General features: G+C 54.4%; 1 protein-coding gene across 2 annotated transcripts in view; it reads left to right on the forward strand.

The window, feature by feature from the left end:
• Positions 1-23,703: 23,703 nt before the first annotated feature.
• The window catches only part of Gse1 (Gse1 coiled-coil protein), a 336,446-nt gene continuing 333,434 nt past the window's right edge, over positions 23,704-26,715 (forward strand). The window contains exon 1 of one of the 2 annotated variants that reach the window (XM_050165178.1): positions 23,704-25,721. In XM_050165178.1, coding sequence (XP_050021135.1) covers positions 23,817-25,721 — 1,905 coding nt within the window. In that variant the 5' untranslated portion in view covers positions 23,704-23,816. The remainder of the gene's footprint in view (positions 25,722-26,715) is intronic. The other variant, XM_050165179.1, reaches the window with a different exon arrangement.

The raw sequence follows: 26,715 nt of genomic DNA on the forward strand, positions 1-26,715 counted from the left end.
TATTTTATGTATATGAGTGTTTCACATGTATGCATGTGTACATCTCTTCCATGCCTGGCTCCCCTGGAGGCCAGGAGAAGGCATCAGATCCCCTAGAACTGGAGTTACAGGTGGTTGTGAGCTGCCATGTGGTTGCTAGGAACCAAACCCAAGCCCTTTATAAAAGCAGCAAGTGCTCTTAACCGCTGAGCCATCTCTCCAGTGCCTCTGCTTACCTTGTGAAGGATTTTTGTTTTGGTTTGGTTTTTTTGAGACAGGGTTTCTTTGTGTAACAACTCTAGCTGTCCTGGAACTCCCTTTGTAGACCGGGCTGGCCTCAAACTCACAGAGATCCACCTGCCTCTGCCTCCCGTTAAAAACATGCACAGCCTCCACTTGGCCCTTGTGAAGGAGTCTTCAGGCACTGTGATGGAAGTTCAGTTACATCCTGTTGTCACCTGCTCTGCTGTCACAGAGCCCCCTGGTGGATTCTAAGTGTATGCACAGCTTTTTCATGCAGATCTTTGCCATCTCCATTTGCTTTTGTACTGTGTGACTCAGAGGTGCGACTTCATCCTTTTGCATGTAGACAGCTGGTTGTCCCTGATCCACTGGCTGAAAGGACGTCTGCCCCCTTGAAAGAGCTAGGATGGTCAAGGCCATAAAACTGGGGGATGGGCTGGGGGGTCTCCTGGGTTAGTCCTGTACCTGGGGATCCCTGGGTAGCTGAAAGTAATGAATTATACGCTGGCCTCCGGATTTCCTGCTGCAGCCCAGGGCTGGATAGATCTTTGTGGAACCTTCCCAGAGGGTCCCATGACTCCGGGTTAAGGTCAGGGACAGGGGAGAGAGTCAGGGTGGCTATTAGCTCATCAAATAGGACACTCAGGATGGGGTATTCTCTGCATTTTTGGGCCAGAGTTAGAGGACTCTTGGGAGCCACTTCCTCCAGCCCTCCCCCCCCCCATCCCGTGGTGTTTGGCCAGCTCCCAGCGTGTTCTCTATCTCAAGTGCCTCGTGTTGTGTGGTGGTAGGTGCTAGCTGGCTCCTTCTTTCTGAGGTGGGTAGCAGTCACCTCTGCCAACGGTTCCTCTGCATTTGCAGCCAGCACAGAAATTGTGAGTACAGCCACAGCTGTGACCCTTCTCCACCCGACGACCCTTTCATACCCTCCCCATGGCTCTGGGCCACCACCCCTTATACCGAGGATTTGGCAGGAGGAGTGAGCTGTAAAAGGGTCCCTTCCCCTTTTTATCCCAGCCCTCCTGGGATGGTCAGTCCTTGCCCTCTCGGCCCTTTGGCTTAGGCCTGGGCATTCACAGCCCAAACAAGATTTGATGATGTGGTGTCTCCCCAGTGCCTGTGGATAACCGGGCTCTGCACAGGGTGTTGGGGCAGCCAGCCAGGGAGGGAGGACGAGTCAGTGCCAGCCCTAGGGACCAAAGCCCTCCCTACTCATTGAAACCTTCAGTGACTGTAGTACCCAGGGCACAGCCAGCTCAAGGCCACAGCCTGGAAAGCCAGCCAAGGCCACACCACATTTCCTGTCACTGAGCTTCCGATACATGTTCCTTGTGGCCTGGATCCAAACCCACCCAGAAATTCCATGGGAAAGCCTCAGAGGGCCTAGGGGTTGGGGTTGGGACTTGGACAGGGCAGGAGTCAGCCCTGAGGTCTGGTCTGAGGGTCCATGAGGCCTTTTGGTTCTTCTGCCTGTCCCAAATCTTTTCTCTGCTTGTCACAGTAACTGACAGACTAGGGTCCTGACACAGCTCTGGGAACACTGTGACAGTGGCCGGCAGATTCATGGCCCTGATCCCTGCTGCTGGCCACAGTGGGCACAAGCAGCTTGGGCCAGCCTGAGGCCGTGATGGGGCCCAGAGCAGGAGACTGGTCCTACAGACCAGTCGGTTAGCTGCCTGTGAGGTGGTGGCACACCTTGGTGAAGGTGGACAGGTGTTTTTGAGTTTAGCTTTCCATTGTCTTGAAGATGCTTGTAAAAACAAACAAACAAACAAAAAAACCCATAAATGCCTCCCTGCAGACCCAGGGTGCAGGACACACCTTGGTGGCTATGAGATGGCCAAGGAAAACAAGATGAACATCAATGGCTAAGCTCATATCAGGCCCCAGATACGATGTCTTAATCAGACTCGCTGTTCCTAGAGGCAGGTTCTGTAGTGCAATGGTGAAACACCCAGGGAGGGGACATGGCTCAACAAAGTCCCTCCGCTGGCCAGGTAGGGCTGGGCTAGATGCCAGAATGCATTTACCCAGCAGTCTTTGCCCGCCCAGCGGTGGTCATTCCTGGGGAATAGCATAGGAGTCTGCTTTACTCAAAGATATTCCAGAAAGGGATGGTGAGCCCCCAAATGACTTGTCTTCTGCCTGCAAGGTGCCATGGGGACTGTGTCATGGCGGACGGAGATCAGAGTTCCTCTCAGAGGGGCGGCACGACCACTGCTGTCGGAAGGGCTGATGAAGCAGGGCGTTGAGGGGGTAGCTGGAACAGAGCTCTGGAGGGATGGGGAGCAGGAGACGCTGGTGGGAACCACACTGCACAGTGCTCTAACTGGCCTTGGGCTCCCCCTCCTTGCCAGGGGCTGGACAAAACAAAGACGCCTGAATGGGGCTTCCTGCCTTTGAGGAAATTACAGTCAGGCTGGAGGTGAGGTGAACGAGTGTGAGGAGCTGCAGCTATGGTGACAACCCAGGGGCTGACTCACCGGGCTGGGGCAGCCAAGCCCTCCTTCAGGACTCAGTGCTGGGGCTGTGTTGAGCCAAGCTGGGGGTGGGGAGGCCAGGTGGGCACAGTTGGGACTCTGTACAACAATTGGGCAGGCCAGGCAAGGCATCAAATCAGTTTCCTGGTGTCACTGTGATGCTAGTGTAGACTAGATGTGGTGGCTTACACCTGTAACTCAGGGAGCTGAAGCAAGAGGACCACCATGAGTTTGAAGCCAGCATGAGCTACACAGTGATTCCCAGGCTAGTCTGGACGAGAGAGAGAGAGAGAGAGAGAGAGAGAGAGAGAGAGAGAGAGAGAGAGAGAGAGACTTTAAGCATCCTGCATTTATTCTATCAGTTGTGGGGGTCAGAAGTCTGATGTGGAAGGGTGAGGCATAAGTCAGTGGTAGGGTGTTTGACTGCTATATACATATGGGGTCTTAGGCTTGGTGCCTAGCACAAGAGAAGGAAGAAGAGATGGAGAAGGAGATGGGGGAAGGAGACAGAGAGGAAAAGGGGGAGAAAGGGAGAAGAAGGAGGAGATGGAGGAGGAAGAAAGAAGAAATAGGAGGTCACATTCTGGGGCCAGGGATTGGATCCTGTTGGAGTTCTGGGAAGCAACCTGGACCCTTCCCTTCCCTTGCCTTCCCTTCCCTTCTCTTCCCTTCCCTTCCTGAACTTCTGAGCTAGCTGCTTCCAGGCTGTGGTTCCTGCCACTATAGCAGCAGTGCCTGCGGGCCACTCTTGGGTCTGGGTCTGATGGCTCTACCTTCCCATCTTGGGAGCGTTGGTTTGGAGATGGGTTGGTGATCCCTAGGGAGGTGCTCCCCAGTGTGGATAGGAAGTGGCATGGTGACTTGAGGGAGCAGTCAGTAAGACCAGATGAGATGCAGACAAGAAGGAGGTGGGGCAGGTGGGAAGGGATGCTTCTAAGAATTAGGACATACCCAACTCAGAGATGGTTCCTGTCACCTTGACTGAATTTGGAGTCTCCAGGGAGGTGCAGCTCTGGGTGTATCTGTAAGGGCATTTCCAGATAGGATGAGCTGGGGGGGGGAGAGACACCCATGGGCTGGTCCCAGATGGAATAAAAAGGGCACCAGTGTTCATGTCTCTCTGCTTCCTGACTGGGGATGACACTTACAATCGCCTCAGACTTCTGCTGCCATTCTTTCATGCCACAAGCCCTTCGTCCTTAAGCTGCTTTTGTAGGACATTTTTTTTTTGTCACCACAAAGAGAGTGGCTAGTCTGGGGCCTGAGCATGAGAGTCTGAGCTCGGGGAAGGTGATGGGCCACGGGTTCTGTGGCCAGCATAGTCAGCACGGGCAGGTCTCTGGTTTTCTGTGCCTTAGTTACTTCTTCCCTGCAGCCTAGATCCCAGTGGGCCTTCCTTCCTGCTTGCAGGAATCAGGGCAAATGCACATGGACCCAGTGAGCGATGGCCTCAGACCTAAATTCAACCTGGTCTACAGCCAGGGGGCCCGGCTCTACAGCCAGTCTGTTGGTGGGTCTGTACCAGATGAGCCTGCAGCCCACTTACCTGGCCTCTTGGCTGACCCGGGGTGGGCCCCGCAGCCCCTGCTGGCTTCCTGCTCTGTAAACACAGCTAGATTAATGGGTACAAGAGTCCCATCGGATGGGACTGTTTTGAAGATGTCTTGAAGATAAGAACAGGAAGGCCAGCGCAGCCGCCAGCACCCCATCGTATGCTTTCCTGGCTGGGTTTTCACGAGCTTCAGGAAACCATAATCATAGAGTTAATCGCTCTTGATTAACCCACATCTGCTGAAAGGCTACATAGCCTGGAGGTGTTCTGGGGTGGGGCAAGGAGTGGGAAACACACACAGGAGTCCCCAAACCTGGGACTTTCTCACCAGGGACCATGTACCCAGCTTCACGTCACCTGCCTCACTGCCACAGTTCCCACCAGGAGGCCTCTGTGCTTTCTGAGGTATCATTCTCCCAGTTTGTGTTACATATCAATTTTAGGAATTACTCTAAAGACAGGACCTCACTCTGTGGCCCCTGCTTTGTCTTGAACTCCTGCTCCTTTTGAATAGCTGAGACTACAGTTGTATACTGTCCATTTGGCTACCTTTTAAAAAAATGAGATTTATGCCAGGCAGTGGTGATACACACCGTTAATCCCAGCACTCTGGAGGCAGAGGCAGGTGGATCTCTGTGAGTTCTGGGCAAGCCTGGTTTGCAGAGTGAGTTCCAGGTCAGCCAGGGATACACAAATAAACCCTGTCTCGAATTCAAAAAAAAAATCACATTTATTTATTTAGGAGGTGGTATGTGTGTGGAGGTCAGGGGACACTTGCAGAAGTCAGTTCTCTCTTACCGTGTGAGTCCTGGGTGTTGAACTCAGGTCGTCAAGTTTGGCAGCAGGCACGTTCACCTGCTGAGTTACCTTGTCCGTCCCATCCCCACTTTTAGTAACCATGGTAAATGAATATAAAAACCACTTCTAGCCGGGTGCAGTGCCAGGCAGCAACAACCACGGGCAGGGGGGGGGGGAATAGAGATAAGATGTCCGGAAGTCAAGGTCATCCTCGGGTACACTGAGAGTTCTAGACCAGGCTGCGCTACCTGTGACCTTGTCTCAAAAATACACGGCAAGCAATGACATTAATAATAAAGGAAGTCCCTTACTGCCATCGCCATAAGTTCATGGTCCCAAGACTGTTAGTAAAGTCACAGAGCTGGGCAGCTGCAGCCTGGGTCTCATCCCGGGGCACTGTCGGCTCCCTAAAAGGAGTCTGTCCTCATCGTTGATGACTCCTCCCTGTCTGGAGACTTTCCTGTGCTGGACATTTTGTTTAAGTGGAACCAGACAGAACAGGGTCCCCTGGCATCATCCCTTCTCATGGCTGAATAATGTCCCATGTGTGTCTTTTGTTGTGAGCCACCATGTGGGTGCTGGGAGTTGAACTCAGACCTCTGGATGATCAGCCAGGGCTCTTAAACTCTGAGCCTTCTCTCCTGCCCTATTGAGCGTGTGTCTTGTTAACCAAGTGTTAATGGGGTATCGTGATTGTTTCCACTTTTGTTTTTGTTTTTTGGCTTTTTGCTTTTTGTTTGTTTGTTTTTGTTTTTTGTTATTTTCAAGACAGGGTCTCACTATTTTAAGCCCTGGCTGGCCTTGAACTCATTCTGTAGACCAGGCTGGCTTCAAACTCACAGAGATCCCTGCCTTTGCCTCCTGAGTGCTGAGATTAAAGGCATGCCTCATTGTACTTTGTTTCAACTTTTTTAAATCTCCATATTGTTGTTGTTTCCTTTGAGACAGGGTCCTCGATCAGCCAGGCTGTCCTGGACCTCCCTATGTAGCTGAATGACCTGAATGATCCTCCTGAGTGCTAGGGTCACAGACTTCTGCCACCACACCCAGCTGCTGCAGGACTGGGTGGAAGCCAGGATTTCTCACTTGCTAGATAAGTGTTTAACCCCTGAGCCGCATCCCAGGCTCTCGTTGATCTCCCTTGTAGAGAAGGGACACACCGCTACTTGCTCTCACTTTTAGTGCCACTAATGTTCACCCCCACAGAATCAAATGTCCCCAGCAGCCTCGTTTACAATAGCTCCACACCTGGGACTCCCGAGTGCCCCTCCCACCCTCCCCTCAACAGACCAGGGTCGGCATCGAATGGAATACTACTTGTCAAGTTTGGCGTCAAGCACGGAAAAGGAAAAGTGACAGGACACGGTAGCTTAGGAGAGTTTCAGAAATGACACAGGGTGACAGAAGTCAGACCCGCTGCCTGCTCGAAACGCTGGGTGTGAAGGGCTTTCTAGGAGGCAAGAAGTCCGTGGCAGATGGCCCAGCGGTCACACGAGAAGGTCCAGGGAAGGTTCAGAGGTGCTGGGGACACAGATGACTCTGGTCAAGGCAGCTCTCTGAGTGTTGTACAGGTGTCAAAGTCATTTCAAATGGGCTAGGGCTGCCCGGGTGGGCCACGGCATGAGCCTGGCAATAGCCTGAGTTCAGGCATATGGGAACCTATGGGGCCACCGTGACCATGACCAGACCTCAGTGCAGACATCTGTCCAAGTCGCTCTTCTCTGTCTTGTGTCCCTCATGCATCTCTCCGTTCTGTCACTGAGTCAGAATCCCTATTTCTGTCGTCTGTGTGTCTCTGGATGAGCTGCCCTGGTCCCTGTGTGCTGCCCTGTGTGAGTGAGTCTGTCTGTCCTGGTCTGCACACAGTCAGAGGGGCCGGGCCCTCCTGCTTCTGGGCTCCTGCCCAGCTCGGGGAAAGTAAGCCCCCAATTGGGCCTCCCTCCGGGGCCCCGCCCCCCAGCTTTTCTCAGGCACTCTGGCGCCTCGGGTGGTGGGAGGCTGTCAGCTCCGAGGCCTGGGAGGGGCAGGCTATTCCTAGGGTAGGAACTCTCAGTTCTGACCCTCTGCCAGGCAGGGCTGGAGGTCCAAACTGATTGTCTGGGTGGATCTCCGTCTGCCACTTCTTTTCTCTTTCACCACCAGTGCCGTCCCCAGCCCTGTGAGTCTTGGGTTCTGCAGGAGGAGATGGGAGTCTGAAGGGTGGCAGGAACTCCCCCCTCCTCTTGGGCTACACGACCCCCGCCTCAGATCTTCGCACCTCTTCCCAGCTGCATTTCTTGACCCCAATTTGGAGATGAGGAACGCCCCCAGCATCTTGAGAGTAGAGCTTCCTGGGCAGACCCAGGAAGACTTAGTCCCAGCTCCAGCCCCAGCAAGTTCTCCAAACCTCCAAGTTCAAGGTTACCACCTCCAGGTAGAAGTCCACCCGGAGGGCCACAGTAATAGCTGAGTCACCGCCCTAGGAAGGTGGACATCTGCTAGGGACGCCCGCTCCTTAGAATTGCAGAATTCTGTTCTCAGTTGCTTCACAAAATGTCCTTCCATGTGATCACCAGAAAACCCCACACGCACACACAAACTCTTTGCATCCCGCCACAGGCGAGTGGCTCTCCTGAATATTCCAGGTGGACAAGCAGGCCACAGGGGCTGGGGAAAGAGCATGGCAGCTGGAAGACAAGGTTGGGGGGTGGGGCTGGAAGGTGGGCCTAAGGGGTCTAAGCCGTCACTCTGGCTTCCCTGGCTCCCAGGCCCATCTGCCTCAGAGGGGTCAGAAGCCATATGCCTCCCCAGCTTCAGCCTGCCACTAGGTGCCACATGCCAGGGTCCTGGCTGTTGGCATGGGTGACAGCTGTGCCCCAGCTCAGGGGACAGGCTGTAGCATGTCTGTTCAGGGAGGGGGTGGTCATCTGCAGGTCCTACTGCCCGAGGCTTAGCCCAGGCTTGTCCTGGGTATGCTGGCAAGTGGTTCAATCATCCAGTCTTAGCAGCCCTGACTGTGGGGGTACTGGGTCACTAAACCAAAAGTGGGGACACATATGCTGAATTTGAACAGAAAGACGCATTGGATACAGTGATCTCTTTCCCTGAAGCAGCCATTGGGGGCCTTGTTGGTAGCATTTCCCCCTCACACACCAAAGACATGGGCCAGAGTCTTAGAAAAACTCCCTAGTTGATGGCAGGGCTGAGTAGTTTTGGTTTAGAGGGACCAGGGGCCTCATTTCTGCAGCATGAAGGAGCCACCTCAACAAATACTTAGGGACCCCGTGAGAATGGATGAGTGGCTAAGCTGTGTGGCCCTAGGTAGGTATCTTCACCTCTCTGGGCTCCATGGACACCAATACTGTGTAATTGGTGGGTCCACCTGTCTATAGCCTTTCAAGTCAAACTACAGAATCTCAGTGATGACAGAGAGGGCAGCCAGGGGCTGAGAATGTAGCTCAGTTGGCAAAGTGCTTGTATGGTACACACAAGGCCCTGGGTTCGAGCCCCAACCCTGCAGTAACCAGGCATGGCAGTGCACACCTGTAATCTCAGCACTAGGAAGGTGGAGACAGGAGGACCAGAAGTATAAGGTAATTCTCACAAAAGTACAGAGCCAGGCCAGCCTGGGCTCTATGAGACTGTGCCTCAAAAAAACAAGGGAAGGGGCGGACGGGAGGAAGGTCAGGGCCAAACAGAGGGACTTTCCAAATGTCCCTGGTCATTTTTAGCTTCCCTCTCTGACGCGAGTGACCTGCACTCTGTCCTCTGGCCCCACAGCTCACACCAAGTTCTTTTTCTGTCTGTATGAACTCAGGCCGAGTCCGCAGCCAAGGCTAAACTCAAGAGGGCTGGACACGTGGCTTGGGCCGGGAGCCCAAGCAGATGGCAGGCCACCTGTTGCAGGGGTGGCTGAGAACCAGCAACCCATGCTGTGGCACCGCTAGTGCCTGCTGTCCGTGTCCCCCCCCCCCCTCCCGCCTGCCTTTCTGCCCGCCCAGCGAGCCTGCTCACTCTCTCTGCCTGAGTCTCTGGGGTGCCCACAGTTGGGAGGGGGTTTCTGTGCCTAGAAGCTCTCACAAGATAACCCTGAGTGAGAGGCTGGGCAATGAGATGAGAGTCAGGGATTAGTCCTAATTCTCCACACTGGGGTGGGGACACCCTGAGGAGACCCAGAGGTTTTGTGTGGTTCTCTCCACCCCGGGAAGAGTAGCCCCTGGTCCTCTCACACCCACCACTCTGCAGTTGCACAGAGATCACCTGCTAGCCATTTTGGGATTCTAAGATTTGCTTTGTTTTGAGACCAGGTTTAGATGTGCAGCTAACCCTGACCTGCAGCTCCAGAGCCTCCTGCCTCAGCCTCCAGATGCTGGGGTCACCAATGTGGGCCATCTGTCACACCTGGCGTACAGGTTACTAAACTGTAACTGTTTATGTATTTATTCATTTATTTATCAATTATTGTTTGCTGTTTCCAAAGACAGGGTTTCTCTCTATGTGGCCTTTGCTGTCCTGGAACTCACTTTGTAGACCAGGTTGGCCTCAAACTCACAGAGATCCACCCGCCTCTGCCTCCTAAGCTTTGGGGTTACAAGTGTGCGCCACCACACTTGGCTAAACTTACTGTTTTAGACAGCAGCAGAACTGTCAGATGGGCCGCACCGAAACCTTTGAACATCCAGGAGTAAACCCCACATGGTACTGTTCACCTGTAATCCCAGCACTTTGGATGTGAGGCAAGAGGATCGTTGGGAGTTTGAGTCCAGCCTGGGCCGCATGGTGAGATTTTTGTCTCATTAAAAACCCAACCAACAAAAGAAAACCCCATGTGTAGGAAAGAAAACCCAGCTGGTCTCCAGGGAATAGGCCTGAGGCCAACTCCAGGCTTTTCTGTGGATTCATAGAATTTTTTAACCTTCTTTTACCACACAGTGGGTAGGGGGGAGGTTTAACCGCCTTCCTGTCAGAACTTAGACAACTGTTCTCCTACAGCATCCTTTGGAGGACTACATTGTCATGAAGGGTTCCCTGACCCACAACTCCAGAATCAAAAATGCTTACCAAAAAAGTAAATAAATAAAATAATTTGTGTTACTTTTTGGCCACAAAAATCTGCCCTAAGCTGACACGAAGCTATTTATAGCCTCCGCTTTCTCCTACTCAGTACCGAGATTCACGTCTCAGCTACAGCGATGCCGACGCGCGTTTCTGTTAATGGTTGGTTCGAGGTAGCGTTTTTTTTTACGGTGCTCAGATCCACAAATCTGAACTCTAGGCCCCTCCTACTCGATCACAGCCACACTGACACTTCCTGCTTGTCCAGCCATGCACAGGGCTTGTGTGCTGGATGCTCTCTGCTACCCTGTACCACCTGCAGGTGTCCTGGGAGAAAGCCGAGGCTCCCAGAGCCTCTGTGGATGAGTGACAGCTGAGAGCTGGTGCGGTTCCTCCCCTTCTTGCCCCAGGCTGACCTCCAGTTCATAATAATGCCTTTCCTTCAGCCTCCTGAGTGTTGGGATCACCAATCCCAGTGCTTGTATGTGTGGCTGTCTGTTTGCATGTTTGGGGGTGCACCTATGTGTAAGGAGCATGTGTAAGACCAGAGATTGACATGAGGTGTCTTTCCGGGTCAGTCTCCACTTTGTTCGTGGGTTTCAAGGGTTTCAAGTGGAACTCAGAGCTTACCTGTCCTAAACTCGCTCCAGTGTCTTGTCTCAACCTTCTAATCTCTGGGATTACAAGTGGCCACTACACCTGCTCAACTTTCCATGTGGGTTCTGGGGACGTGAGGTCTTAGGATTGCTAAATCCTTATTGACGGAGTCACCCCCTCAGACCCCACAATTCTTTCAGACACATCTCAAAAGTCATAGCTATTCACGGTACCCCACAGCTCTAACCTCCTCAGAGAGTCTCCTGAGTACAGGCCTCACGCATTTGGACAGGCTCAGACCCATTCTGGAGCCTAAAAGGCTTTAGAGCATTAGTTCTCAATGGTTCTCAATGTGGGTCGTGAAACCCCCCCCCAAGACCATTGGAAAACAGATATTTACATTACAATTCATAAGAGCGGCAAAATTACAGTTATGGAGTAGCAATGAAGATAATTTCATGGTTGGGGGTCCCCACAAGAGGAACTGTATATTAACGGGCACAGCATCAGGAAGTTTGGGAAGCACTGCTGTCGAGTCTGGAGTCTGGACCCTCGTCCAGCCTGGAATCAGGGTAAAGGGACCAGATGCTGTCCTAGCCTGACCTCATTGCCCCGCGAGCAGCTTTTGCCCCTCGGCAGGTACAGGGCTGTCAGCAGCTCCCCGGTGGCCTCAGAGTGGCTCCCAACAAAGTCATTAATCTTGCTCAACACAGAGAGCACAAGGCAGACCTGAAGCCATGTCCCCCTTGACCTTTTGGCACACTTCGCAGGACACAGCAGGCGTTCCCAGGAGCCTCTACTCCAGAGGGCATTTAGTTTTTGTCTTAATTCAGCCTGCCTATCTTTCCCACTAGACTTTTCTGGGTTTTGCCTCTTTTTTTTCCCCCTTTGAGATAGAGTCTCATGTAGCTGAGGCTGGCCTCACATTTGTTATGTAGCTGAGGATCAGCTGAACGACTGATTTCCTGCCTCCAAGTACTGGGATCAGAGGCATGGACCGCCATACTCAGCTACTGCTCACCAGTTTTCAAGAGTTAAGCATTTCCTTCCATTTATGTCTGTCCACTTACCAACCCACCAACCAATCCACTCATCCGTCCATCATCCATCCCCCACTCCCACTCATCCATCCATCTATGCCCGCCCTCCCTCCCCCTCTCAGCGGCTGGAAGAAACTCTGGAGTCTCAGCTGGTGTGAAAGTGGAGGCTTCCTGGGCAGGAGGAGCTGGGCTGGAAGCCCCTCCCATTTCTCATTTGCATTTAAGGCCTCTCATTTGCATACGCACTAGTCCTGCTACCCTGCTTGCTCTAGGCCCAGGCAGCAGGCTCTCTCCTGTGTGCTAGACTACAGTGTTGAGCAAAAACAGATGCTGGCCGCTCACCCTGTGGAATTTGTCAGTTTGGAGGAGACAGATGTGAATCAAGTAACCACACTCTTGAAACCATAATCACAAACAGCCCAACCAGGCCTCAGCCAGAAGGCTCCTGGGAGGTGGGGACACTCCCCAGAAACCAAAGGCGTGCATGAGTACCTACCAGAAAAGGACATCTAAAAGCGGGGGGGGGGGGGGGGGGGGGGGGGGGGGCTGGAAGACAGGGAGTTGAGGTGAGGAGGCCAGGAAGCTCAGCTGAACAAGGAAAATGAGGTCGACAACAATAGATACAGGGCCTGAGACAAAGGTGCTGGGGGAAGCTGAGGAGAAGCCAGAAGAGGGACACCGCCCAGGGAGGGGGGGCTGTGGGGGTGGGACACTCCAAGCCCACAGCAGGCTTTGCCATCCCTTACTCTCTAATCTCCAGTCCTTCCCATTGACTGTTCCAAGTGGAAGTCAGAGGCAAGGGATTCTGGGAAACAGAGTTCATAGGCTCAAGCTGTGGACCAAGGGAAAGTCAGAAATGATGTAGGCACAGTGAGGGAGGTGCAAAGACTGAGGTGTGGAGCACACAGTACCCTTGAGAAGGGTACAACCAAGAGCCTCACCTCTCCTGGGTGGGGGCAGTACATAGAACTCGCTTTTTAACCCAAGAATGATGAAGTCTAAGAAGGGTTTGGGGCATGATGGAGCACCACATGAGAGCTGCGCTTTGAAAAGGGTGTGCTTAGCTGACAGGTGAGCGGCTGTCAGGTCCAGGGGAGGGGAAAGTAGGCAGGCACCTGCTACCCTGCCCAACCTGTACCTTAGGCATGGGTTCTTCCATCTGTCTCCAGCCCATGAACACTGACAACAGAATGAAGCCTTGGCAGTCAGTGTACAGGGGCCCAGTCACCATGGTGACCGTTTGCTTTCTCCTTGCTTCCAAGTGGCCCGCTCTGTCCCTGTGATCAGAGAGAGCCCTGGCCACCCGCCCTCCCCAGGCCTCCACTGCCCCCCAGCCCAGTTGCAGGAGCCATTATATACTGTTCATGTCCACCTCCGCTTTCCAGGTTTTACCATCAGCTCAGTTTTCCAGTCTGATCAATACCAATAGCTGTGCACCGGGAAGGGTAGACCGAGGCACCCAGCTGGAGCTGTGGGGCCTCTGGGATGCAACCTGCTTCCTCTGCTTCTCTCAGGGCCACGGTTGACCCTTGCTTGAACTAAACCTCCAGGTCCCCAGGAAGATGTGATGTCAAGGAAAAATTCTTTTGTTCTGTTCTTTTTCTGAGATAGGCTGACCTCCAACTCAAAGAAATATGCCTGCTTCTTTTTCTCAATTTTATTTAGTTAGTTGTGTGTGCACGTGCGCACGTGCACACACGCGTGCATGTATGTGTGTACATGAGCGCACACAAACTCACACATGTGCCATGGCACTCATGAAGAAGTCAGAAGTCAGCTTTCAGAAGTCGAGTCTCTCCTTCTGCCATGTGGGTTCCAGGGATTGAACTCAGGTGGTCAGACTTAGCAAGCACCTCCAATCTCTGGAGCCATCTTGCTGACCCAAGGAAAAGATTTTAAGAACATAGCAAGAGCACATTGGTGGTATCATGCATGACCTTTCTCAAGGGGCAAGATCTACGGGATTTAGGAAAGACGTCATAATTTTGTGTGACCTCGGAGGAGGAACTGTGCTGGCCCTGGGTTTTATATGTCTTCTATGCCTTCTCTGTTGCCTTTGTCCCCTCGAGTGTGGCATGGAATCCCAGCCCGTCAGGAACTGTGTGATCTTGGGGAAGGTGCTTTGTCTCTCTGCCACTGGAAACCATACCTGTCAATTCAGATGCAGAGAGGATTGGGGTGACTCATACAGAGCTGAGACAGACTGTGGAGGCTTCAGATCACAGTGACAAAACCAGATGACAGTGACAAGGACCTCACTCGAAGCACCAGCCCTCCACCTCTGTGATCTTGGACTTGGTGGCAGCGGCAGGGTGGAGGTCTTTAACCCAGCCTGAAGAGCAGCTGGAACCAGGGATTGTGCATTTGTGTTCCCGGCAGGCGCTACCCTGCAGAGGCCAGAGGGAGCTAAGTGATGGTAGGACAATGGTTCTTCACCAGTGACTTGTGATCTCTTTGGGGTCACATATCAGATACTTACACTATGATTTGTAACAGCAGCGAAATTACACATAGGAAGTAGCAACAAAATAATTTTATGGTTGGGGGGTCACCACAACATGAGAAACTGTTTTAAGGGTCACAGAGTTAGAAATGCTGAGAATCCCTGTGCTAGGGCCTGAGCAGGCTGCAATTTGAAAATATATTTCTGGGCATGGAGAGATGGCTCAGAGATTAAGAGCACTGACTGCTCTTCCAGAGGTCCTGAGTTCAATTCCCAGCCACTACATGGTGGCTCACAACCAGCTGTAATGAGATCTGGTGCCCTCTTCTGGCCTTCAGGCATGGAGACTGAACACTATGTACAAAATAAATAAATCTAAGAAAAGAAAGAAAGAAAGAAAGAAAGAAAGAAAGAAAGAAAGAAAGAAAGAAAGAAAGAAAGAAAGAAAGAAAATGTATTAGCTCTTCAGTCTGAGTATGGTTGGCCTGCGAAAGGAACACAGTTTCAGAGGCAGGGTGGGAGCATGCGTGTTTGCACAGCCCAACAAAGCAGACACTGAGTCCTGGTCTCTGGGCCCATGCGGACATCATAGGCTGCTCAAGTGGGTCAGGGGTGCCTGCCCAGCAGCAGGGAGACCTGCAGAGCCAGCCTGGCTGTCAGGAGCCTAGGAGCCAAGGGAGGCATCATCAGGAAGGGCTGAGATCAGGAGCCGGTCAGCCACCGGAATGACAGTCACCGCCGGTGAGATTTGAGACATCTTGTTTAGTGTACAGAAAGCCTACATGTCTCCCTGGGGTTAGAGTTCCACTCCTGGGTGTCCACCCAACAAGTGTATCATGCTGTCAACAAAAGACACAGTCAAGAGTAATGCAGGAAAACACCATCAGCTCTTGTCTCAGATGGGAACTCCTCCACCCACCTAGGGATCAAGATCAGCCAGTCACTGTACTAGCAGGTTCTCGGGGACGCTGGGGTCGGGGGCCAGAACTGACAAGGTGTTTATTATTAAGGGAGGTTCCCTGGAGTGGCATACATAAGAAGGACTTGGGAGTCCAGTGACAGCTGCCTGCATTCTGGAAAGGCTGAGAAACCAGGAGCCAAAGGCCTGGAGGATTATGGAGGGTTGCTGCAGAGTTTTAGCCCTGAATTCATCCACGCCTTCACAGACCCAGCCAGAGGTAAGAGCAACCCTCACAGCCGCCAGTGGACACAGCAATACAAAGGATAAGATGGTGCTTTGGGCAGCAGCAGGGAAGGGGCTTGGGTGTGGCTCAGTGGCAGAACACTCGCCTGGCACGCACAGAGCTCTGGGTTGCATCCCCAGCAACACACATGCACGTGTACACACAAAGAACCCCAAGCAGGAAGAATCGGGCATAATAAGTGACCACAAGAAAGACATCGGTGTGCACAGGCTGCAGCCCTTCACACAGAGGGGACACAGCCCAGCCCTGAGATAGGAAAACACACAGAGTATTATAGGGCTCTCCTGTCCCCTCAGCACTCAGAAGGCAGGGGCAGGAGATCAAGGCCCTCCTCTACACTACCGCACTAAAGGCTAGCCGGGCTACCTGAGACCTTGCTTAAAAAATTAAAATAAAAAAGGCCGGGATTGATGACTGACTCCTTTAATCCCAGCATTCAGGAAGAGAGGCATGTGGATCTCTGTAAATATGAAGTCAGTCTGATCTACATAGTGCATTCTGGGCCAGCCAGGGCTACCTAGCCATATCCCCCGTGTGGCACCCTGAGACAGACAAAAGTGGGTGAGTGGCACTCCAAGCTGGGGGAAGAGCAGCTGGAGGGAGTCCAGTGGGGTGGCACTTCATGTGGAGCTTTCTCATGGGGGTGCTGGGTGCTCATAAGTTGACGAACGGAACTAGCTATGTGGCTCTGTGAACACTCAGCCACAAAACCACGGAACTGTCATCTTCATGGTGGACGGTGTAGTCTGGAAGTGTCATCTCTGTAGCTGGGTTGGAACTGGATATGGGATGTTAGCAAGGGGGTGGGGTGCTCGGGGAGGCAGAATACATTGGTCAAACCCCAGTTTGGTCTGTGAAAACTTAGTGAGGTGCACCTGTGGGTCCCATACTTCGAGGAGCATCAGGAAGAGGCTTTCAAAAACACAATACCCAGCCAGGCTTGGCGGCCCACTCCAGTAATCGCAACCCTGGGGGAGGGGAAGAAGGCAGGGGGGCTGCTGAAGTGTGAGGCCAGCTGGGGTTACAGTAAGACCCCCACAGAAGAAAACGAGGTGCTGCTCTCCAGTGTAGCATCAGGCAGTGTGAACAAGTCTAGGACAGGCCAGCCACTCCAGAGTGAAGACCAAGATGACGGTCGGGGCTGGGGCAGGTCCTGGTGACTCAGAGGAACATATGGAAAGACTCCAGGGCTGTGGACACAGCCTTCCTGTAAGCCAGAGCCTGAGGAAGCCACTGAGAAACTCTGGATCCCAGGGTCTGGGGTCCTGGCTGAAGATACAGCTGCCAGTGGAGCCACGGTCAGGATGATGAGCAAGATGCCCAACTTCCAGGGCAGGACATTATGGGGAAGGATTTGAGGAGGAGGGTCTGCAGGCCAGGTGCTGTACATTATGGGTGCTGGGTTAGAGCAAGGCACTTGGACCAGATGGTCTGGGTTCAATTCCAGTCCTGACACTTCCCAGCTCTGTGACTTTGGGGACATGGGGCCACTGTTTGGAACCTCAGTGCCCCATCAGTAAAACTAACAATAGTGTTCACATATTAAGTGAACATAGCCCCTGGTGCTTGGTAGGCACCCAGCACTTGGTGAACACTTGGCAACATTAGTTAGTTGTCTTCGTCACAGTGGAAGAATAAAGCTGGCTCACCCAATACACCCACTGACTGTGCGCTAGGCATGCTGAGCAGTTGGAGGCTACTCTCGCTGTCTATCTCTGCTTTCTTCCTCCCCACATGTCCTGCCTTTTCCAGCACTTCTGGGGCTTAGATGCTTGGGAACCAACCACATCAAGGGTTTTCCGCTACAAATCAGAGCCTTGGAGATGCCAGTGGGGAGGGAAGTTTCAAGCACACACAAGATTTATGTGGAGAGTCTTTCTTGTCGGGCCCGTGCAGGTCAGCCCTGTGTTCGTTTATCAAAAGGTTTTTGCAAAGCTCTGGAGTTCACTGCGGCACCCTCAAGTTCCTGAGCAGGAGGGCTGGGATGGGCCATGAGCCGTTGTCTCCTGGTCCTCATGCCGGGACCCTTTGCTGTGAACACAAGCTGGGATTTTCACACAAGGGCCTTTGCAAAGTATGGCACGTTCCTGCCTATGCTGTCTGAGGACCCAGAGGGGGACTGTGAGCTGCCGCTTCCTTGCTCTGAGATGGGGGTATTTCAAAGAGCAGCGGCTGCTGAGATGAGGTTACTAGCACGCCGTGGAAGCTGCATGTTTAATGAGTGAACGGAATCAGTCCACACGAAGGGCAACAAAAGGCCCTGTGGGCCGGGTCAGTGGTAGAGGTACTTGGCACCAAGCCTGACGCCTGGACTTTAAGGCAAAAACCCACATAGAGGAAGAAAACCAGTTCCCACAAATTGTCTCTGACCTCCACAGTATGATGTGGCAGACCCCTCTGTCCTCTCTGCTGGTTAGTTTGTGTCCCTCTGACACAAACTATTGTTATGTGGGAGGAGAGAACCTCAACGGAGGAACTGCCTCCATCAGACTGGCCTGTGGGCAGGTCCGTGGGGCTTTTTCCTGATTGCTGATTGATGTAAAGGGGTCCAGACCAATGTGGGCAGTATCATCCCTAGGCAGATGGTCCTGGGTTGTTTAAGAACAGAAGCTGAAGCCCGGCGGTGGTGGTGCACGCCTTTAATCCCAGCACTAGGGAGGCAGAGGTAGGCGGATCTCTGTGAGTTCAAGGCCAGCCTAGTCTACAAGAGCTAGTTCCAGGACAGGAACCAAAAGCTACAGAGAAACCCTGTCTCGAAAAAAATCCAAAAAAAAAAAAAAAAAAAAAAGAGAGAGAAGCTGAATGTGAGGCAGTAAGCTGTGTTCCTTCATGGCTCCTCCCCTGCACTTGCCTGAGTTCCTGCTCCGACTTCCCTCAATGATGGAGTGTTATCAGGACCTGAAAACCAAACCAAATAAATCCTTCCCCCAAAGGTGCTGTTGGTCATGGCATTTATCACAGCAATAGAAAGCAAACCAGGTCGCTCCCTCTTAACACACATGCACAGGCTCACATGCATGGACGCACAAACGCATGTGCGTGCACAGTATTGTGTGTATATAGAAAGTGTGTGCATATGTATGTATGTACACACACATATGTAATCCCTAAAATGCAACACAATTTCACCAGCCTCACCTGGGTACCCTGAATTGCACCTTTGAACAAGTCCCTGCTTCTGGGGACCCGATTCCCAGCTTCTATAGCAGAGGCAACACTTCCTCAGCCACCAGGCATTGTTGTCATAGCTGTCAAGTGTTAATGGGTATGACTGGCTTAGAGGCCCCAGGTCAGCCACCTAGGCAATGTTTTTTTATTGTTCATAGTAACATTCTTTCCCTTCGAGGAGGATATATTATTCGCCAGGATCCTGCCATGTCTGAAGCTCTTTCTGTGGAAAGTAGTGAAGTGCTTGCTCTAACCAGACGGAAAGGGAAGAAGGGAAGTGGGGGGGGGAGGTGGGGAGCAGAGGGGAGAGGGAAGAGCAAGGAAAGAAAAGGCAGCCAAAGACCAGTTTTTCTCTTTTGGTCCCCAGCTAGCTGGAGAGCAAGCACAGGGCCCAGGTTGCCTCTGTAGAAGCAGATGAACAGATGGTACCTGGGTCCTGGGAAGGATGCTGGAGGAGCGCACCCAGGTCCTGGGAAGGATGCTGGAGGAGCGCACCCGGGTCCTGGGAAGGATGCTGGAGGAGCGCACCCGGGTCCTGGGAAGGATGCTGGAGGAGCGCACACAGAGGACAAGAGAAGTTACAAAAGAGACGGTGAGCATTGGTGTCAAAACTGCAGATTGGGAAAACTGCATGCCTTGGGATAATTGCGATTTGATTTCAGGTTCTTGGAAAGAATGAAGGACAGAACAACTGAAGACTACAGAGGGGCAAGATGATGCTGGTGGGATTTAAAATTTTTTTCTTTATATATATTACTGTATTTTTTTTATTATATATTTGGTTTTCTAAGACAGGGTTTCTCTGTATAGCCCTGGCCTTGAACTTAGAGATGTGCCTGCCTCTGCCTCCCAAGCATGGGGATTAAAGGTGTGTACCATTACCAGCCCTATTTTTTAATATTTTTATTCTGTGAAAATTCCATTTTGCTCTTATCTGCCTCCTGCCAAGGTTTTATTTTTTGAGACAGGTTTTCACTATGCAGCCCAGGCTGGCCTTGAACTTCCCGTCCATCTCCAGGGTGCTGGGATTACAGAAGGTGTCATCCTATCCTGCCAGACGACCTGATGATTCTAGAACAGAAGGCACCATGAGGTTTGGAGTCCTGTGTCTCTGGTTCCAACATTGATTGAGCCCTGTGAAACTAGGACAGTGCAAGGCAGGCCAGCTGGGGCTCGGCCCCTTGGGAGACACAGCCGGAAGCAGACACAATAGTGTGTGGTGCTGGGAGCTGGAAACAGCTAGGGGGAGGCTGGAGATGCCCCACAGGAAGCCAAAAATGTTAGCTGTGCCCAGATGCTCTGTACCTCCGCTGTATGTCTCCACGGAACCTGTGGGCTCTGTATTCCTTGCCCTGAGCCAGGGCTGCTGGGAGCTGCAATGTTGCCCATGCCTGGAATAGAGACAGGTATGGAAGGAACATGGACCCCCTACAGCCACAGGCAGGGAGATGACTCTGCTGGGTATCCTGAGTCTAGATGCTGTGACTCTTGGCAGGCATGCGTGGATGGCTCAAACCAGCTTTGAGCTTCGAACATGTGAAAAGCCAGGCTGGGGGCTGGGATGACTTTGTGACAAAGTAGATACCAAGGCGCCTTGGCGTTTGAGCATCTGGCACCGCACAGCTGGCTTTGTGTCCAGGCCAGAGTCTGTGAGAGCTTTAGTTTCCTTAGATGCACAGTTGGGGACACATGAAAGAAGAGAGCTGGTACTCTGAGGCCATCCCTGGCTCATGCTGAACTTAGGGCAACCATTCTTACCAGCTTTCATAGGAGCCAGAGTGGGGGGACTAGGTGTGTGTGCTCTCCCGTGTTACCTGCTGTTCCTAGGGCTGGTTTCTCCTTACTCTGAACCTTTGTCTTCTTATCTGAAAGCCAAGCCACAGCGACACAGCCTTGGGTTCTGCGGGGATTCAGGAGCTGGCCCCTGCAGGGCCCAGACTTGTGTTCAGCGCTTACCCAGCTTGTGGGGAAACCACTACTGCTACATGCCACATGGGGGCTTTGCCTGGGTCCCTCAGCTCTTCCCCTTTGAGAGACGGTCTCACTGTGTAGCCAATGCCAGCCTTGAACTTGAGATTCTCCTGCCTTGGTCTCTGGAGAGCCTGGCCTGTCAGCATTGCTTAGGTTCTGCTTCTCCCAGTCCTAGAAAAACATGTCTTTTTTTTTTTTTTTTTTTTTAGCTCTGCTTTCCTGATGGAGAAATAGAGACCCAGAGGGTCAGAAGTCCCCCCCCACACACACCGCCAAAGCTAGTAAATGCTGCTGTGATGTCAGTCTGGTGTGTCTGGCTGAGCTGCAGCTCCACCCCCATGTCACCCACCCCCAGATGACTCAGCAACATCACCTGTCTTCTTCCTTCTCTGATCTGTGCCAGGGGATTTCCTGAGTCATTCACCCATTGAGAGAAACAGAAATCTGCCCCCGCTGCCCACTTCACATACAGAAGCATAAGCACAAACATGCACATTCATCAGCATGCATGCATGTACATTCATATGCCTGCACAGTGCACGCATGTATACCTGCATGCATGCATGTAAACACAAATGCATGTCTGTATAACACCAAGCATTAACACACATAAACACAGGCATGCAGAGCACACATGTATTCCTGGACTTGCACACACAAATACATATGCGTGTGTATATAATTATGCATTAACACACAGAGATGTATGTACAACACACACATGTATGCCTGTACTTGTTCACACAAATGCACATATATGTCTACATACACAGCATACGTGTGTACTAACACACACATGCTAACATGCACACCACAGCCTCCTGTCCTGTCAGCCTTCTGTGCCAGGCATCTCTCTGACTCTCAATTGGCCCACTGTGTAGTGAGCATGTGCCCATTGCACACGGCAGGAGACTGGGGTTTGTAGAGGTAAGAGGTCCGCCTCTGTCTGAGGCACACACAGCTGGCAGAATGGAGTTTGGGGCTTTGGATCCAGGTATGGAGCCAGTCCTGGCTATCCAGTGTGCAGGATGGACCTGGGAGAAGCTGGCTTTTGGGAGATGAAAGGGTGCAGGAAGCAGAAGATGGCACAGGAAATAAAATGAACGATGAACAGATGTGGAGGAACAAGGGCAACTCCAGCTGAGCCCGTACAGATGAGCCTGAGGGGCTCTGAAGATGGGCAGCTGGGCCAGGCTGAGGTGCCTTCATCTCCAGGGAACCTGCTGGGCTTGGGCAGGAACAGTTACCCCAGACACCTTCCTATGGGGTGAGGCCCCCAGCCCTTACTCAGTAAGAGGGGAGATAGGGTTCCTTCATGAGGGGGCTCCCATTCATAGCCTCTCCTCTGGCAAGGTATGAACAATGCCAGCAGCCACGGAGTATCCTCCCCCCCTCAACCAAAAAAAAAAAAATTTGCAGGACAGTTTGCTGAGCCAGCACTTTTCTGGGCCAGGGAAAGAAGAGTCCCATGCTCTGCCATGTTGACACCCCATTCGGTTGCATCTGGAGCCCTGGAATGTCAGGGACTCTCAAGAGGCCTTTCTCCTGCCCATTTACACGGGGCAGGGGGTCTTTATTTACATGTCAGCTTACCAAGTAGGGGCTCCTGTTCCCGGGGGCCCCGGTTTAGGCAGGGTAGACAGCTGGAAGCCGCTGGAAAGTAGAGGCTCACAGTTCTGAAGCTTCAGGGGGTCTGTTACAGATGGGAGACTTGAGGCCCAGAAAGGTTCAGGATTGCTTGGTGGCCCAGTCTGAACCAAAGGGCACCATCTGTGCTCTGTGTGTGTGTGTGTGTGTGTGTGTGTGTGTGTGTGTGTGTGTGGTGTACATGTGTGGGCCTGTGTGCTTGGGAGGCGCCAAGGACAGTCTCCAGCAGCTTCTGGGTGACGGGGGCCAGATGTCTGCCTGAGGAAGCTGCATGCTCCATGCAAAACCCTGCTGCCTGGGTCTGAATCCTGCCTGGCCCCAGTTTTTGAGTCATAAAGGGAGGGACATCCCACACTTGCTTCTTGGGGCAAGGAGCTAAGAAGCATGTAAATGCTAACTTGGCATGCAGGTCTGTCTCTGTGTTAAACAGCTACAACGTATCTGCACACAATACATTAAGTCGTGGACATCTGTGGTCTCTGCTGCAACACTTTAACAAGAAGGAAAAGGGCACAGAGAGGTTGAGTTCTTAGTCACAAGACACACAGTACCCTTTCTGCTCCTACCCCTAGGGTGACTCTGTGGCCCCTGGTCAGTTGGAGGTGGGGGCAGGCTGTGAGGACTCTGTCTCCAGGGTGATGGCAGGAGACAAGTTCTCTTCCCTCTGTCTCTAAAACTAGGGCATTGGACTCAGAAAGGTGATTCCAACCCTGGGCTATGGAAGGTCCAGGACCTCCCTCAGCTTCTGGGGGCAGGAGTTGGGGGAGTGCCCTTCCCAAGCCTCCCTTGGTACCCATCGGTCCTCACCTGGCTCTAATGCGTCCGGCTTGACCTTTCCTTAAAGATCAGCGGCAGCGGCTGATGGGTTTCGTGGGTCCCAAAGGAGACCCTTCAGACAGCCCGAGCTACGGGCTGCAGAGCCCCTAATTGGAGCAATGAATCACCGCGGGCTCCTGCTGGACACAGAATAGACAGAGGAGCTGAGCGCTATTGTGCCATAGTTTGGGACGCAGGGGGGTGAGAGAGGGTGGGGAGGGAGGAGGACGGGGTAGGGTTGGGGAGAGAAGAGATCAGGGGAGGAGGAAAAAGGAGGATCATCGAGAGGAGAGGATGAGTCAGGGGAAGAGGGGCGGAGAGGAGGTAAAGAGAGGAGGATTAGGAGGAGGAGGAGGCAGGGGAGGAGGGGAGGGAGAGGAGGATTAGAAGGAGGAGTCGGAGTCGGGAAGGGGGGGAGGAGCCCGGTTGGAGGCGGGCAGCAGGGCGGTGCGAGGGAGGGCTTCCCCGCCTCTGCCTCCCTCCCGCGCCCTCCGCCCCGCGCCGCCCCGCCTCCCTCCTCCCCAATTAAATGACCCGACGCTCGGGCCGGCGCCGGAGCTCGCACATGCGGCCGCCGCAGCCGCCCGGGGCTCGTCGCCACAGCCGCCACAGCCACCGCCACCGCCACGTTCCGGGCGCGCTCTCCGGCGCCGCCTGGGCCCGCACCGCCCCCCGCCGGGGACTCGGCAGCCCCGGGCACTTCCGCGGAGACCCTCCGTGCGCCCCGGGCCGCGTGCGCGCCGCCGACCGCCAAACTTTGCGAGTTGGGCGCGGGGCCTCGGGGCGCGCGGTTGGAGCAGCGGCAGCCGCGGGGAGCGCGGGGGCGGGCGCGGCGGCCGGGCCATGAGCGGCCGGGCGGCGCCGCTCTCCCGCAAGCAGCGGCTCATGGCAGCGGCGGGCGCGGCCCTGTCGTGCTTCATCTGCGGCGGCGGCATCGCGCGCGGCAAGGAGCTGAAGCTACCGGTGAGGCCGGCGGGCCCCGCGCAGCCCTTCTTCCCGTTCCTGCAGCAGCAGGAGCCGGCTCCCGGGGCGCGCGGGTTGAGCGCGACCGATGGCTGCGTGCTGGTGTGCGCCGTGTGCCGCTGCTTCCTGGCCGAGCAGTGGGCCGCCTTCGAGCGCGCGCGCACGCCCGTGGACAAGCGCGTGTACTGGCTCAAGCGGCCGCACCAGTGCGACGCGAGTGCGGGCGGCCGGCGCGGGGCCCGCGAGTGGAACGCCGAGGACGCGCGCGACTCGGAGCTGTCGGAGCTGTCGGACGCAGACGCGCTGCCAGAGCCCGAGCCCGAGGATGCTCACGACGCCACCAAGCCCGGAGCTCGGCGTCAGCGCACGGGGCCCGGGACGCACTGGGCTCCCGAGCCGCGGGCCAGCGTGCTGAGGGGCATCCAGGAACCCTGGCCTGTCCCCACTGTGCCCGACGGCACGGACAGCGCCGCCCCTAGCCGGACCGCGGGGCCCCCAGAGCGCAGCAGCACCCCCGAGGGCAACGACGTCGCTGTGAGCCTCGGGGACGAGGGCCTGGAGCGGCCTCCCCGGACGCCCGCGGACAACCAGGCCCGCTGCTGCTACGTCTGTGGGTCGGCGCTGTCGCCAGCCTCACAGCATCAGATCCACGTGCAGAAGCAAGAGGCCCCCTCACAGGCGCCCTTCTTCCCCTTCCTTTGGCTGCACAGTCCCCCGCCCGGCGCCCAGCCCATCACAGAGGCGGGCAGCACCCTCGTGTGTCCCTGCTGCTTCTCGTCCCTCACGCACCAGTGGCAGAGCTTCGAGTTGGCCAACGTGCCTGTCCTGCAGCGGCTCTACGTGGTTCCCCTGAACAGCCACGCCCCCGGTATGGCCTCTAAGGCCCGCAGACTCCCTAGAGACGAGGGGCCCGCCTCCGCTGCTGGCCTGCTGCGGGAGGCCTGCTACCTCTGCGGGGAAGACTGTACGCGGGATGCCCGGTTAGTGCCCTCCCGCATCGTCAACGGCAACTCGGGGAGCTCCATGCACTTCCCCTTTCTCAGCCTTCTGCCTTGCCCACCCAACGCTCGGCCCCCCAACAAGCGCTGTGAGGTTCGCAGCTGCCCCAAGTGCTACAGCGTCCTCGAGGATGTCTGGGCCCTGTACCGGGCATCACACAACCGTGAGCTTATCAGCTCGGTGCAAGGCTTCCTGGGCAGGTACCACCAAGCTTTCTCTGCTTCAGACCCTACTCTGAGCGACCTGCCTGCTTCTGCGCAGGGAGGCCCGCCTGCCGTCTGTTACATCTGCGGGGCTGAGTTGGGGCCGGGCAAGGAGTTCCAGCTCAGCATGAACCCCGCTAGCCACCTGGGCGAGAAGGAGCCCTTCTTTCCTTTCCTCACCGTCTATCCACCCGCCCCGCGGGCCAGGCCTGCAGACTCCACTGGCCTGGTGGCCACCTGTGTGCTCTGCTATCATGACTTGCTGGGTCAGTGGCTGCAGCATGAAGCCAGAGGTGCTCACCAGGGTGTCAGCGCCTGGTCTAGGCAGTACCAGGTGGACACATTCGTGTGCTTCTTCTGTCAGCAAGAGAAGAAACGGTGTCTGGGGCTGAAGTCGGTGAGAGTGGCCAGGCTGCCCTTATTCCTGTATACCCTGAGAGCCAGCCACAGCCTGTTGGTGGATGACGGCCGGCAGCTTATCATCGGTGCCTGCGTGGATTGTGGGACCCTGGTTTGTGCAGGTCAGGGGCTCGTCAACCCGGCCCCCATGGGCTGGAGCTCCCCAGCAGCAGGAGTAACAAAGGTAAGCCTTACAGTAGCTTTCCTCTCCTAGAGCATCTGTGTGGTCAGGAGGAGAGAGGTTTTCTGTTCTTTGGCTGCACTTCATTGATTCAGCCTGGTGGGTCCCAGCAGGAGGCTTTGCCTTGCTAGCTTGGCTGACCTTGGAGGCCTGGGGCAGGAGGTTCGAGGGTCTGGGGGGCAGGCAGGGGTGGAAGAATAGCCACTGCTGGAATCAGCAGGCACGGGGCTGAAGCTGGGCGTGTTTGCTGCGAATCTATCAAATGGAGGAAGTTCAGGGCACGGCTGTTGTCCGCCCGATAACATTGGTAATTAGCGTAGCCATGCAGGTCACCCGGAGGTCCCGGTGGGAAGTCCCTCTCACCAGCTCCTGGCTAGCTCGCTCCTCCCAAGATTCCCACCCAAGGGCCTTTCGTTTGAGTCTTCCTGGTGGCTTTACGAAGCAGATGGCAACAGATTCCAGACGTGTAGGCGTGGGGCACAGTCGCATGGGACTCGGGATAGTGGCCTAGACAACCTTTGCAGTGGTTAGTCTCTTCTCTGGGAGTCAGCTGCGTGGAGCTGGCCAAGGCCTGGGGCCTGTTCTCGGGATGCAGCTGTCTGCATGGTAGGAGACAGTCAGGGCACTGGGACATTGGGACCTTGCTTCGTAAGAACCAGGCCAGGGGCTGGCCAGGTGGCTCCCGGGAAGGGAAGGGGCGTCAGGCAGGTATATGTGAACTGCACTCACTGTCCTGCCCTTGGGCTGGGATCCTGATCCCTACCAAACAGACTGTCCTGTTCTGGGCAGAGGCCTGTGTGGCAGTGGCTGGATAGGGCCCTTCAGAGACACAAGGGTGGGCAGGTGGGTCCAGTTCAGGAATGGCTGTATGTCAAGTGTCTTGGTCCTGCAAGTAATTGTGCATGGGTGTGCGTGCGTGCGTGCGTGTGTGTGTGTGTGTGTGTGTGTGTGTGTATGCGTGTGATGCCTGGGCACACGGAGGCTTACCTATGAGGCA

The sequence above is a fragment of the Alexandromys fortis genome, unplaced genomic scaffold, assembly GCF_014885135.2.
Source record: "Alexandromys fortis isolate MF-2015 unplaced genomic scaffold, M_Fortis_MF-2015_v1.1 scaffold_165, whole genome shotgun sequence".
Taxonomy (NCBI): domain Eukaryota; kingdom Metazoa; phylum Chordata; class Mammalia; order Rodentia; family Cricetidae; genus Alexandromys; species Alexandromys fortis.